The following is a 14,650-nucleotide window of genomic DNA, read 5'->3' as shown; positions in this document are numbered from 1 at the left end:
TCCAAGAATTAGTACTTTTCATCTACGCTCCTCCTTTAGCAAAAAGACGATTTCCCTTTCTCCTCTAGAACGAGGTAGGAGATCTCAGATTCCCAGCACCAAGAACAACAAGATGAATATATATATATATATCTCCTCCGGCAACTGTGGCGACGTTACATCCATACCGGTGAGTTTTCATCGACCGTGACAACACAGAAGAATGCTCATTCAATGGTATTGCATCACTCCCAATAGTTTTCTTCTTCTCAATTTCTTGATTTTTTCTTATCTCTCCGCTACCTCACCATCATAGATGAGTTGCATTTCTAATGGCCATGGTGATGGTGTTCCTGGGTTGTCTTATACGACCAAAAAAACTGAAGTGCAGATTCTAAATAGTGACGATGTAGGAGGAGGAGGAGGAGGAGGAGGCGAGTGCAATATTTAATGTAAAATAATCGGTCACCCCTGCCAGATTAATTATTTGAGCTCAATTTAATCTAGTTTCTTTTTGTTATGGGAGGTCTGGAGATCTGGGTTCGGGTTAAGAGGGTGGAGGTTAGTTCTTTTTAATTGAATGGAAAAGTTATAATATTGCATATAGGGATTTTTCATTTTTTAAATAAAATTAATGATAATTTTATAAATAAACTTATTGACTTTTTTGACGCATTAGAGTGAGGATATTATGTGTTAATGTGTGCATAAAATTAAAATTCAAGATATAAATAATAATTTTTTAAATTATAGTGGATAGGTGAAAAATTGCCCACACTGTAAGGTACTAAGAATGATTTTTATCTAAATGGGCCACGTGAATATCTTTGCATGGATGGTTGTTAGATAGGTGTAAATGTTTTCAAAAAATAAAAATAAATAAAAAAATATAAGATTCTAGACCTCTAGTCATTAATTCCATTGAATTTAATAAACTTGATTAATCTAATAATATTAATAATATAATTAAAAAAAGAAAGATATAAACAACAAATAAAATATAAAAAAAATTCAACAATAATTCAATACAAAAGATGAACACTTGTTAATACTATATCTTTATAATATTTTTAAAAAATCTCAATGATTTTATTTGTTAACAAAGTAAAAATTAATCAAATGAGAATAGAATAATAGCATGGAAAAAAATATAAAAATTTTAATTTCTAAAAAATAAAATATCAAATTAAAAAATTAAAAAGAAATCAAATTTCAAAAAACAAAAAAAAAATTGATTTATATCTATCCAAGCTAGTACGCCAAATTAAAAAAAAAAAAAATACTGAGTTTATACAATAAAATCAATCATTTAAAATTGGTTAAGAGATTAAAATGACCAGGTGTGGCCACTATTTATGCAACGAGAGTAAGTGTAAAGGTTCAAGAAATTGACTTTAATTGGCGTTATAGTTATGTATTTGCGACACCAAGATTAAATCCATCTTGATTCAGGAAAAATAATGTTAGGACTAGATTATTCGCAAAACAGTTACTCAAAATGACAATCTTTGAACCCATTTGAATCATCTACCCAAACTGTTTTAGCTCAACAATTCTCAATTAAAACATGCGTAGCCCTTTCAGCTCGTGACAAAGTTAGGAGCTTGCCTTCCTCCTCCTAGCAGTGTCAAAATACTATCCTGGTCTTTTGCTGCTAAAGAGGGCTAAAAATGATACCAAGGCAAAGTCTCAACTCTCAAGGATAGGTTTCAGTGTCAAAGAAGTGCTATACCCGGCAGGCCATCCGACTAGATTTGACAATGAAGGGAGCCTCGCCGGAGAGAACAGAATCGATTGATAGATCAATAAAATCCAACGCCTCGATCCAACAGAGATTGATGACCGGAAAAACTCCCTGACCATGAGATTGATGACCGGAAAACACTAAAAAAATATCCCAAAGAATTGCGGGGCCATGGAAACATGGAGTGAAGGTCTCTACAAATGAAATTCAAATCAGACCCTGTTAAATTAGAACTGTTTTGACTCAGTTAGACTTGACATGTTCCTGAACAACATTATAGCCTTCACTTGTCTCGCCATAATCCTGCAAACCAGCAAGGGAAAAAAATGTTAGCCCTAAAGATGACAATCCAGTACAAACATGCAATACCTTAAAGGACTCATACCTTCACAACAACGCAGGAGCAGCCAACAACCTTCCTGGCCTTGCCCTCAGAATCAATCTTGCATAACTGCATGAAGGGACCAGGGAACAAAGCAGTACCAGTAAATAAACGTTATGGTTTTGTGACAAAAAATCATTTAATAGAAATACATAAGCAAGTTTTCACAGGAAAAAAATGATAACATGATCTGCAATAAGTCAATATCTATTAATTCAATACAAAACAACAAGCTGTTTACTCTTTTGACCCAGCTAACAATAACTCCATCACTGGCAAGAAAAACATGATGTGCTACAGAAAATAGATGAGGAAAAAAAGGCACTATACCAAAGTTTTACATCTAAGCTATATGTGGACTAAAAACATTAATGATTAATATAAAAAAGCTAATAAAAAAGAACTTACTCCAGCCCACTCGCCAAGGGTCTTAGCACTGGGAACCGTCAATAAGCCTACACCATGATCAGCACAGAGTGCTTTAACAAGTTTGACATAGTCTGGCTGGTTGCAGTCCTCTGCCAATACACAGAGCTGGGCGGCATGCTTCTCAATCACTTTAGCACCTTCATGGAGGCCCCGGGCAAGTCCACCATGAGCTAGAGACTTTTTCAGAACAAGCTGTAATGCTGTCATCAAGTCCATGGCCTCAAGAGGCTGAGCAGGAGCGGGAGTCTCTTCACTGCAAAGATGAGGAGATTCAAATACAATAAATAATGATGGCACAAACCATCATTTCCAGTTCAAGAATCAAACAACAAAAACCCCACATCAGATAAATACGATAGATACTTTCTGTTTTTTTATTTTGGGGAAGGAAGAGGATGCAAAATGCACCACCCTTAAGTGGGCCATAAGTAACAATCTATAATACATTTTGATTGGTGCATCAAATGCCTTTCTATCAAAATACGATAGTTAGCACATTGTCCTTTCCATCACTAGTTTTTTTTCTTGAAAAAAAATGTCAAAGGCCTCTGGCAAACGCATATCATTCAAAGACTTGAAATCATTGAATGGAAGCTCAAAAATTCCAATAAATCAAGATGCACTTGCAAGATGATGGGTTGAAACCTGCCTAAACTCTAGGCATAAAAACCATTCGCAATTCTTAAGAGAAATAAATCAATTCACCATGTCAACAATCACCACAAGTAACAGCCACAAGAAGAAGAAGAAGAAGCGCCTAGCATATCAAATGACCAATAAGAAAAACCCGAAATCATAAACTACAAACTAACCTCTAACAGCATGGGTTAAACACATAATAATAGCTAGTAAAACTGGAAATCACAAACAAACACGGGTTAAAATTATAATTTATTAAAACAGTTACATACCCTGACATTTTTGGATTTGTTGATAATGTTAGAATCTCCTTACTGCAAAACCACAAGAAAGCCAAAACAGAAAATCAGTACTCAAACAATACTGATCAACTACAAACAGGACAGAACAAGTTCAAAATTTGATAACATTAACTAACTGAAACTGAAGATGGCTTGATGCAAGAGAACGAGGACAAAGACCTTTGCAAGTGAAGGGAGGCCTCCTGCTGCTCGTGTGCCTGCGAAGCAAATAGGAGGGTCGCGAAGGAAGACGATAAAAAAAGGAGGGCAAAAACCCTAAATTTCTAAGCGACCTTCTTGTCCTTCAATTCCTTGTCCTAGGCCCTAAGGTCCAATATCCAGCCGGGCCTCGATAAAATTGAAATCGAAAAGAGCTCGGTCCAACGGGAATATTTAATTCCTTTTCTTTTCTTTAACGAATAATAAATCTTATTTTATTAGTTATTATTTTTAAATGCAATTTTCTATTCATTGAATGCTTGGATTTTATTAAATTATTTATTTATGATCATGTTGAAAATAATAAGTGGCATTTTTTTTCCCCACCTAGACAGCAATGGGCTTATCATCTTCTTGTTATGTTATTTGGTGTTGGTTCCGTCACCGTTCGAGCAAGGTAGCAGGCTGGGCTAAACCTGTTATCTTTTCAATTGACATTGGAACATGCCTGTTTCTAAAAGCTGGTACCATCTAGCATACAGGCATATCTCCCGAGCAGAGCAGAGCAATTCAATGTTCTCTATCAACTAGGCAAATATCCAACTCTGCGGCTGAGAGAAATCCACTCTCTTCATTCGTTAGGGTTTATCACAAGACTCCATTAGTAGTTGCTAACTAGCTGATGCTAAAAGAGTCTGAAAACATTGAAGGGGAAAAGATTGAAGAATCAGAAGGCAGATACAGTAATAGCTTATTAGGAAATCCTGGCATACCCAGAAGCTGACCAAAAAGAAAAAGACCTGCACAACCGAGAAATTGCTGCAATTAACATTATCTTACACCTTACAACATTATGATTCCGGAGCTAATTAATGCACTATCACATTCATAAAGCATCATAGTTGACCCATGTCATCTTCGAAAGGAAAAATGCCATTACCTGAAAATTGCCGCTGCAATGCAATTGTATGCTTGTTGCATCTCGAACACCATGAGAAATGGGTACATGAACAGAACATAAGGGAATTGGGATACAACTAACCACTTAACTATACAAGATACTAAAGGAACCATTTAATCATAGTTGACCACTCATGCAAGCCATCAAGAAGTTAAAGTCCAATTTTCTTACATTTTGACCACTCATTGAGGCCATCAAGAATTCAAGTCCAGTTCTTTTACATTTTGACTTTGGGCCAGCATCATCTTTAGAATCTGCTTGGATAATGAACCTCTACTGAACTCAAAAGGTAAAAAGATTTCAAGGCCACAAAGTCAATTTTCTTCTAGATCTGATTATTGCAGTAAAGATCATGGAACTTAGACCTTAGTCCTGCATCACTTTCAGAGTAAAGAAGGCAAGCTCTTTTTATTTTTTTCCCCAAAAAATCCAACTGGGTAAAAATAATCCAGAATAACAAAGTAAGTTGGAAGAAGACAAAAAGTGTCTATGCTGAAAAGATGAAACATGTCAGATGATTGAGAAGATGGAAGAGAATACTAACTCCACATTGATAAAGCATCAACCTCCATGGATCGGATAAGACATAAAAATATGTAGTAGTAGAACTATACCTGACAAAGTAACATAGCTGACACGTTGAGCAGTTGAGTAGAGAGATGAATGCAGCAAAGTAATTTTAACAGGTAACTCGAGAAAAACCTTAACCGGAAAAGGATAATGCAAATGCTAAAGAAAAATGATGAGCAAAGTAATTTTTATACAATAAAAGAAACCCAAACAATCAACAGACAGAGTTGCCATCAGTATACACATTACTGAGGCTAACGCAATGAGAGAGAAACCAAAACCGAGAAGGAGGAGGAGATTTTAATCGTGCTGGCATAAGGAGATGTCACGTCATTTATTATCTGACATCATCTGTGAACCAGTATTGTGTTTATGTAAACCTAAAAGCAGTAATTGACACTTGAAACTAAGTACTCTGTCATGCAGGATACTACTGTAAATGATTATAAATCTATAACTAAGAACCAAGGAGGAGCACGCATAAGAAACAATTCATATATTAAGGAAGCAGAGAGATACATAAAGTTCATAGAGAAACAATCCAACAATCACTAAGAAAATGAACAGGAAAAATAAATGTCCCTGGAGCAGAATTCAGTTGTCGGGAAGCTGCACTAGCTGGCTATTGATAAAGATACACTACGTATCAGAATTGTGAAGAGAACTATCAATGTTGTATCTTCAGTTAACAAAATGATTTATGTCGCCATGAAGCTAAGCACATTTTTTTACTCTTATTCAGAAAGTGAAGCGAGTAGACAGAAAGCATGTTCATATATCAATAAACTTGTTGAACACGAGTGTACATAAAATTCTGGTGTCAGACACCACATAGAGTTGAAAAAAGCATCTTTATAAGCTTCTTCTTTTTTTTTTTTTTGGGGGGAGGGGGGATTTTCTATTTTTCATAATCAATGAGTAATTTGTCCATTCTCGACACCTAAACCATACAACACACCGGCATATTTTTCCAATGAGCCGCTAAAGAAATTTTCTTTCAATTTCCTGAATGTACAAGCTGTAAGCAAACTATCCGAACCTGCTTGATGGCATATCCCAATTCTCTCCACTTCTAACAACTCTGCAAGCTTGTTCAACCCTCCATGAAGGCTATTGCAAAACTTCATCAGATGCTTGATATCATAAAGAGTTGGAAAGTACATGTTGATCAAATTAAAGAACCCGGCTTGTGTATCTGGTAAATTCTGGCACGTCAACAGCTTAAGTAAGTACCCAAAATCATAACCACTATGAAAAGTCACCCAGTACACGCTATCATTCAGCACAATCCCAGAAGACATCAAGAGCTCACCAAATCTCACAGCATCAATACCATTTTCATTGTTCTTATTTAAGTCAATCCCACTCTGACGCAAAAGCTCAATCGAGTCATTTGCAAAAACATCCTCATTCACATTGAACTCGCGGAAATTAAACTGCCAAATGCAATACTTATCAGTGCCACAAGTTGGTAAATTCCCTTGGTCATCTGAAAAGGTAAGACCCAGTTGAATCAACTTCAGCACGTCCACATTATCCTTCAAAGTTTGGTAATGATAGTCATTACTATTCTTAAAATTACCCACCGGACGCAGCACAATGCCCGGAAACTCAGTGTCCATGGCAATATAAGGGAAATCATCAACTATTTCACGGATAAGCGCGAATTCTTCTTCGAGATTGTCATTCCACACCTCACGAATGTGAATGGAATCACTTTTCGGCAACAGCGACATCACAAAAACCAGAACAAAATCAAACCCACAACAAAATTTCTTAACCCCAAATGTTTAATGAAACTAAACATTCAAAATCAGCACCGAACACTAACAAAATCTATCAGTCACCCAATTCAAAAAACCAAATCTGCAAACAAATTTCAGAAAAACAAAAGAAACCCATGTCAGCTCTGAAACTTAAAGCCCAGGAGCAGAAAAATAATCTAAAATAAACAAAGCAAACACGGAGATCTGACAAAGAAATGAATGGCAGATCTAAAGCAATCCATGATCAATAAAAAACGCACAAATTCTAGAGAGAGAGGGAGGGGGTGGGATCTGACCTGAAATTAGAGAGATTTGAAGGATCCGATAAGAGATCTAAAGCTGCAAATTCTAGAGAGAGAGAGACAAACATTTGAAGAGAGAAACTAGAGAACCAAAAAAGGTGATTGTATGGATGTTATTATAGAGAATAGGAAGAAGAGGATACGGAAAGAGATATTTTTTCAATTTTTTTTTATTTATATGGTCAAAAATGTACCAGTAATTATTGTCTTTTGATTTTGTGTTTTTTCTTCTTTTTTTAAGAAAACAAAAGTTACTGATAATTTGATTCCTTTTCTTTTCTTTTTTCTTCTTTGATTTTAGAGAGTTTGAGGGAAAAGAATCCTTATTTTCCCTGCTCACCTCCTCAGCAGCATTTATGTTCTTTCACCCATAGTATTTATTAAATAAATGAATAAAAAAAGTAAAGATAAAGAATTTATTTGAGATTCTGACAAAAATTATATTTAAAGTATTTTTTATTTATAAATATATTAAAATAATATTTTTAATTTTTAACATCAACACATAAAAAATATTAATTTAAAACTAACAAAATTCAAAATGTTTTAAAAATATGGTTGGACCAAAATTCTAAACAATGTCTACATATAAGAATTTAGTGAGTGAGTAACTTTTTATTTTATTTTTTAGATTGCAACTAGGAATAGCCCAATAACATAATATTAAATTATAAAATTAAAAATATATATTTTTAAGAAAAAAGTATATAAAAAAAGACTAAAATTAAGTCAAATTAGATTAATCTTCAAAATCCATAACTCAAGACACAAGACCGAATTACCCATAAAAAGCAAGTTTTAAAAAAATCACAAAGCGAAATTCTTAATCATCTAAAATTTAAAATAGCAATTAAAAAAATAATGATCAATTTTGATATAAAAATTAAATAAAATTAAATTACAAGGGATGAAATTTAAAAAATAAAATTATTAAAAAATAACAATAAAAATAATGAGACCAAATATGGTTAATGAAGAAAACAAAGGAGGATGTAATTAAAAAAATCAAATTTTATAAATTATTTCAAATAAAATAAAAAATATTAAAAAAACAAGGATCAAATTAAAAAAAAAATTAAAAAAATATTTTGAAATATTGAATGGTTTGACATGGAAATTCAAGACAAAAAAAAAAGATATAAACGTAGGTCTATTAACCACACATGTTATCCAGGAAAAAAATAAAGGGGCTGTTAAAGAGATTCCAGCGCTGCCTTGAAAGCTAGTGTTTGTCCAGCAGAAAATATTATGAATGTCACCTAAAAGGCATGGACACCATCCACACACTAACACATAAGCTGCAGGTGTTAGCAACTCTCTCTCTTTTTTTAATAATATTTATTTCAATTAAATTATTAAATCACCTCCTCTTAAAATTTTTTACAATAAAAAACCCTGAAAAAAAATTAAGTAAGTTTTGATATTAAAATTAATTTAATCATCTTACTATTTAAAAAAAAATTTAAACACAAGGTTAACTTTTTTGCTTTAAAAAATAATTAAGTCATTTTTTTTATTTTACCATACTAAAAACATAAAAAGACCAATCTTACCATAATCAATTTAATAGTATCAATTGAACCACATGAAAAAACCAATTTACCCACAATCTAATCAATTTTGTAATGCAGCAATACACGTATGCCTTAAGTTTTTTGTTTTGTTTTTTTTTTTTTTTAATAACTGGCCAATAACATCTTAATGCATGTTAGCGAGTGATAATTGCTTCCATAGAAATGCATGTGCTGAGAAATCATCAAAATTAATGTTTTTCAAGGCTTTTTTTTTTAATGGTTTTCACATTAGTTATAATAGCATATAAAATGACTTGAGTGGCGTCTAAATTAGTGTAAGAAAAATAAAATACAAAGACATTTTAAAAGACATTCCAACATATCCCCATTATGCCCCTTACTTTTTATTTCCACTCTATTCATAATAAAAATTACTTTTTAAAATATTTTTTAGTTAAAAATATATAAAAATAATATATTTTTTATTTTTTAAAATTTATTTTTATTATCAACACTGACAAAAAAAATCAATTTTTTTTGAACTCCAAAGTCAAAAACACCCCCACAACGCATTACAGAAAACGCATACTTCATTAACCAACTAATATTAAAAGTCAAGACATTACTTAACCTCGTCCCATGGATAATACTGACTCGTGGAAACAGAGAATTTATAACCTTGGAGAAATCCCGCTGCACTGAGCAGGAAAATTTTCTTCCATCAAAATTAAGTTCACAATTGTTGGAGAATGAGTGACGCCACCAGTTTCGTAGTACCACACTTATGGTACCATAAACCTGCTCCAACAACTTATGGTCCCCAATTTTCATGTCACCTGACACCTGCTCCAACCTCTCAAGTTTCTGCACACCTCCAGCTCTTTAAACTACACTTCCCTCCTCCTCCGAGAGTTCCCTGGCATTCAATGTCAAGATTAAACTGTGGTGAAACAAACTTCTACAAGGAGTTTGGTGCTAGGAAAGTTGAATGCATGTGCAGATGCTTCAGATTCGTGTTTCATTTTATAAGTCCAACACCCCCTAGTACATGATAACAATGGAGGTATTTATGAACCTAGTGCATCTTGGGTTGAAAAGGAAAACATGGATTGATGTATTGGAGGCATCAACTAGACCATTATAAACGTTTTTGAGCTTAGTACGGTGCCAACCATGGTTTTTTTAACTCTTGCTCTCATAGAATCGATAATTTATACAGAACGATGGATAAGTTCTCAATGACTTTAAAGTAAGAATTACGTATTGATTAACTATCAGATTTGACTCGAGCAATGAATTATATATATATATATAAAATAATCAAGAAAGCTGGTTGAGCTAACCTTCATGTTGCTTTCTTGCGCTTGAGAGTGTTTATATTCTTCACAATATAGGCAATGACCTCTTTCAATGTGGCTTTCCTTCCTTCTTTGAAGTTCCAGAGCTCTGAAACCACATATCTCCCACTAGGATTATACTCTTCCAACTCATTCAAAGCTGTAACAACTGCTGTGTATATCTCATCCCCCCACTCTTTCTTGAGGTTTCGTAGCTCCTCATCTTCTTCATTTAGTATTTGCTGAATCATGCATCATACCATACGATTAAACTTTCAACCTTCCAGTTATTCACCACGAGAGAAGGAAAAAAAAATACCTTCGCATTCCCATCAACATCAATAACTTTAAATGGATGCCACGCTGGGTTCTTCAATTTCTCCTGCCACAAGCTGCATTGAGTGGAAGCATGCAACAGTGGGTCCTCAGGAAATCTTTCCTTGCATGCATTATGGAAGGGCTTCTCGTCAATTTCTCCCATTCTTTTTAGTCCAATAAGAGTTCGAGCACCCAGCATATCTCCCAGACCCTAAAAAACAGGGGGGGGGGGGAAGAAACTGCCTTCCATTATTTCGTATTAGAATTATCCAATAAATACACGATTATTCGTAATTCACTTTCATTCAACAACAGTACAGGTAGAGAATATTCATGGAAAGTTAGACCTAAAAGCCTACTTGGTCCCAAAATTAGGCAGAATACAATTATGTCACAAATTTTATTTTCCATTTTATCAGCCAAGGGAAAAAAAAAATCTGGATTCTCTCACATTTCTGGTTACATTTCCTTTACCCTCCAAGCAGGCTTGATGCCAATCGATTGTCATATCATTCTCTATTAGTAACTGAACCCCATGTGCAAAGACAAGAAACTGAGTTCAAGGACATTGTTTTCTATAATTCCTAAACTCTAGGAAAAAAAATTACGTTGTTTCAGTTAACTGTGCGAAACTTGAAACAATGATAAAAAGAGAAAGCAAAGTAATACCACTATTAAATTTTTTCGTGCTTGTTGAAGTTCATCATTGCTTTGGCGTTCTTTAATTATGAGAGTTTGATTCAGAGATTCCATATCAGTAAAATCATCCTCTTTCTGGCTCAACTCATCCTTCATCTCCTCCACCTTCTTTTGAACTGCTGCGTCATCTTGATCTCCAAGGTGCTTCATCACCAGTAATTTCCCTTTTATCTCTTGAATCTCCATTTCCAACTTCTGTTTGGCATCCAACTGTTTTTCCAACTGAAGTATCTTCTTTAAGGCCTCTTCTTTCTCTCTCTGAAAATTTGGACATCTTCATAAATTAAAAGCAACAGAAACCATAAGATAAGAAGTACAAAATTAAATGCACCTAGCACCAAGAAGTGCACCTTTTGCTCTTCAACCAGTCTTAAGACATTCTCATCAGCCTTTCTCTGCTCCATGGATGCCAGCTGGAGAGAGCTATTCCTCGCATCATTCTAGGAGGACCATAAAAAAGTCAGTGCTGAGCACAATATATAACTGAACATAAAAACTGTATCAGCATTTCAATCTTTCATGCCAGTGTTTTTATCTATTTGATCAATATATAAGCCAGTCATTATGATGCCTTTTATTCTTGTAAGCTGAAAGCTTGTCAGGACTATACCAGTTTATTGCCCTTGTGGAAAACAACTGTAAATTAAAATAACATATGACATATTCATCGATCAAAAAGCAAACAATCAATAGGTAATAAAACTCTTCATAAAATAAAATAAATAAAAAGGAAAAGAGAAGAGAAGGAAAAAAGAAAACGTTATCACTAAGATAAGTTGATGTGGAGAGACTAACCATTCCTGCTTCAGAATTGGTTTGAATCTTTATGTTACCTTTTTCTTCTCGTCATCAAGTTTTTGCCTCTCACGCTCAGTTACTGTTTCACGTTTGTTCAATTCTTTGCTCCAGAAATCAAGCTTTTTTTTCTTAGACTCCAATTCATCATTCAATTTTTCCTGCTCTGCCAATACTCTATGAACATTTTCACGTGCGTGTCGCTGCATCTTCCTTGTTTCTGATAAACAATTAAAAACCATATGATCCAAGTACTATCCAAATCAGGGATAAAAACTTGGACTCCACACCTGAATGAATGGGATAAAACTTTTGACTTGTTGATAAAATAAAACAAAAGCATCCAGTTCTTCAAATTTCTTTCTGGTTTGGGTTAATGTCATGTTCAAAAAAGAAACAATTACTGTGGATATTCAACTCTTATGGATAAATACAGGAGAATTGCATGTGTAACTACAGCAAGACAAGACAGACGAATATTCACAAAGCAATTTAGAACAAAGAGTGTGCAATCGAGATAAGGATCTGTACACAACCATGGCAATGTACTAGAAACATAGGCACCCATTAACTAGCATTTATGCAAATTATGCAAGTGTACTGTTCCAATACCAATGAGATGCTCAAAAATGGAAAGGAACATACCTTCAACAAAAGCATAGTGCAGCTTGTCTTTCTCTTCAAGCATCCTTCTTAAAGACATGTTCTTCTCATTGAAGTTGTAGTGCAGCTTATCCAGATTTTTATTTGCCTCGTCAATTTTATCAGCTAGGTGAGCCACAACAGTATTTCTGCTTTCATTAGATTCCTGAACAATGGCAGAAATAGTATTCAATTTTCCTTCCCTGCGAAGATACTCCCCTATTGGCCCATCAGAATCGTGATCATCAGCACGAGCACGCCAGCCATAAATGCTTGATCCAGGTTGTGTTTTCCTCGTTTTCCAGTCCTTTTTACCATGATTTGCATTATCAAATAATTGTTCAAATCTTGTTGCGTTCATAAAGCCATCCCAATCACGGTTGAACCTCACTATGGCCTGGGTGGAATGGTCTACTTCATTCAAAAAGGTACAAAACTCTAAGGGTTTATATTCAGCAAATTTCTTCATCCAATACTCATTGTCCCTCTGCTCAGTCAGATTCACAATAATTCCCATCCATGGCCATACAAAGAGCTCCTGTTGCTCTGGAGATGGCTTGATGGGCTGTGGCGCAACCTGGCGTGGAGTTTGCTCTGCTTCGTTAGCCAGTTCATTCTCCAAATATCTAGCCAAAGCAAGGTGGTTTGCCTTCTGTTTTGCACTTCTGCTGGCAGAACCCTTAGACACTCCAGTTGCATGTTGAAGCAGATCCTTGTACTTATAGTCCTGCTTCTTTTTACCAGCACAGAAAGGGCACCTTAGGAACCCATTCACCTTCACTCTAAGGTTCCCAGACCTCAAATCTTCTAGCGGTTTGTCCTTATAGTCCTCAATCTCTGATTCACTTATATCTGACTCTTCTTCAGAACTATGATCCATCTGACCAGTATGCTAGAATTTCAAGGTTATGAGCATTAATACAGTGAACTAACAGTAATCATTCAAAGTTACTAAACTATAGCTAATGCAGAATTGTTAATCAACATATGATTAGTGATAATAATAGCACACTAAAACTAAGTTCCAAACTCACCATTAAAACACACCAACAACACATGCAAGAAAAAAAAAAACACTCATTAGAACCTTTAAATCGACATGTGATGTTTTCAAACAAGTCCTGCTCAAATTTCTCAAACATGTACAAAACCCCTTAATCACAGCAACCAATTATCCAACTATTCTTACCAAACAAAGCCCATTTTCTCCCTAATAAGCGGCTGTAACCCACATACATTCAATGCACACAATTTTAAATTTCAAAATTCCCTCTACATCAGCAAAGCCCTAAATCAAACAAACAAACACCTAACATTTCTACCAAAAAAAGCTGAATTCCTACATAAACATTATCAACACTCAGCTTCTCCAACAAATCTCTACAGATAATGCAGGAGGAACACCAATTCTAGTACTAAACACGTAATAAAAACCATCAAACATGCCGATTATTATCTTCATCAAGTTACCAACAAAAACCCATTACAATAAATATCGTATCTAAGCTTACATTCACTGCACGTGCAAAGAAGCAATAAATTGAGGCTATATTTAGCAAAAATTAAAAACCAAACACAAAACAGTCTAATAGATTCGAAATCTGCTTTATATTAGTAAAACCCTAAATCAAACCCAACATTATTACCAAACAATGCTGAAGATAAAAGAATTAAAAAGCAGCAGCAGCAACCCACATTTCATTATTCAGATTCTTCAACAAACCTTTCCAGATAACGCGAGAACATCGAATTTAGCGCAAAATACACTACAAAAAACCCTTAATCATGCCGATCATTAGCTTAATCTAGCTAACATAAAAACCCATTTAATAAATTGCGTGTCTAAGCTTACATTCACCACGCATGCAAAAAGAAAGCATAAATTTAAGCCACGATTAGCAAAGATAAAAAGAAAATGCAAAGATAAAAAAAAAAAAAAAACAGAAAATAGTCTGACAAGTTTGAAAGTAATTACCTCCGATTTCCTGGGAGAGAGTTAGTTTATCTGGTTTTCGGGGCTTTTCTTGTGCTTTGAACTTGGAGGAGTGGAAACGGGTTGAAGGTCGGTGACTCGAGATTTATTGATGCTTTGATTTTGTTATTTGTCAGTCACAGTCAAGGATACTACTGTCC

General features: G+C 34.5%; 3 protein-coding genes across 4 annotated transcripts; all 3 read right to left on the bottom strand.

Annotated features, from left to right (window-relative positions):
* Window positions 1-1,426: 1,426 nt before the first annotated feature.
* On the bottom strand, window positions 1,427-3,887 carry LOC118054650 (small ribosomal subunit protein eS12). The gene is made up of 5 exons (XM_035066295.2): window positions 3,635-3,887; window positions 3,446-3,487; window positions 2,514-2,787; window positions 2,109-2,174; window positions 1,427-2,026 (listed from the first exon to the last, which is right to left on the bottom strand). Exons 2-5 carry the CDS (start codon window positions 3,451-3,453, stop codon window positions 1,967-1,969), a joined length of 408 nt encoding a protein of 135 aa, XP_034922186.1. The 5' UTR covers window positions 3,454-3,487; window positions 3,635-3,887; the 3' UTR covers window positions 1,427-1,966.
* Window positions 3,888-5,899: 2,012 nt separating this feature from the next.
* On the bottom strand, window positions 5,900-7,366 carry LOC118054649 (probable CCR4-associated factor 1 homolog 6). Its single transcript, XM_035066294.1, has 2 exons — window positions 7,207-7,366; window positions 5,900-7,010 (listed from the first exon to the last, which is right to left on the bottom strand). Exon 2 carries the CDS (start codon window positions 6,878-6,880, stop codon window positions 6,056-6,058), a length of 825 nt encoding a protein of 274 aa, XP_034922185.1. The 5' UTR covers window positions 6,881-7,010; window positions 7,207-7,366; the 3' UTR covers window positions 5,900-6,055.
* A 1,932-nt stretch (window positions 7,367-9,298) lies between these two features.
* LOC118054648 (factor of DNA methylation 1) lies at window positions 9,299-14,650 on the bottom strand. 2 transcript variants are annotated; one of them, XM_035066292.2, is made up of 8 exons: window positions 14,493-14,650; window positions 12,521-13,409; window positions 11,914-12,095; window positions 11,431-11,520; window positions 11,051-11,338; window positions 10,383-10,592; window positions 10,070-10,305; window positions 9,299-9,642 (listed from the first exon to the last, which is right to left on the bottom strand). In XM_035066292.2, the coding sequence occupies exons 2-7, from the start codon at window positions 13,395-13,397 to the stop codon at window positions 10,072-10,074; spliced, it is 1,881 nt and encodes a 626-aa protein (XP_034922183.1). In that variant the 5' UTR covers window positions 13,398-13,409; window positions 14,493-14,650; the 3' UTR covers window positions 9,299-9,642; window positions 10,070-10,071. The 2 variants fall into 2 exon arrangements, with proteins under 2 accessions (XP_034922183.1, XP_034922184.1); XM_035066293.2 differs by having other exon boundaries at window positions 12,521-13,397; window positions 14,493-14,649.

Source organism: Populus alba, chromosome 3 (genome assembly GCF_005239225.2).
Source record: "Populus alba chromosome 3, ASM523922v2, whole genome shotgun sequence".
NCBI lineage: Eukaryota > Viridiplantae > Streptophyta > Magnoliopsida > Malpighiales > Salicaceae > Populus > Populus alba.
This window is presented reverse-complemented; position numbering and strand designations above follow the sequence as displayed.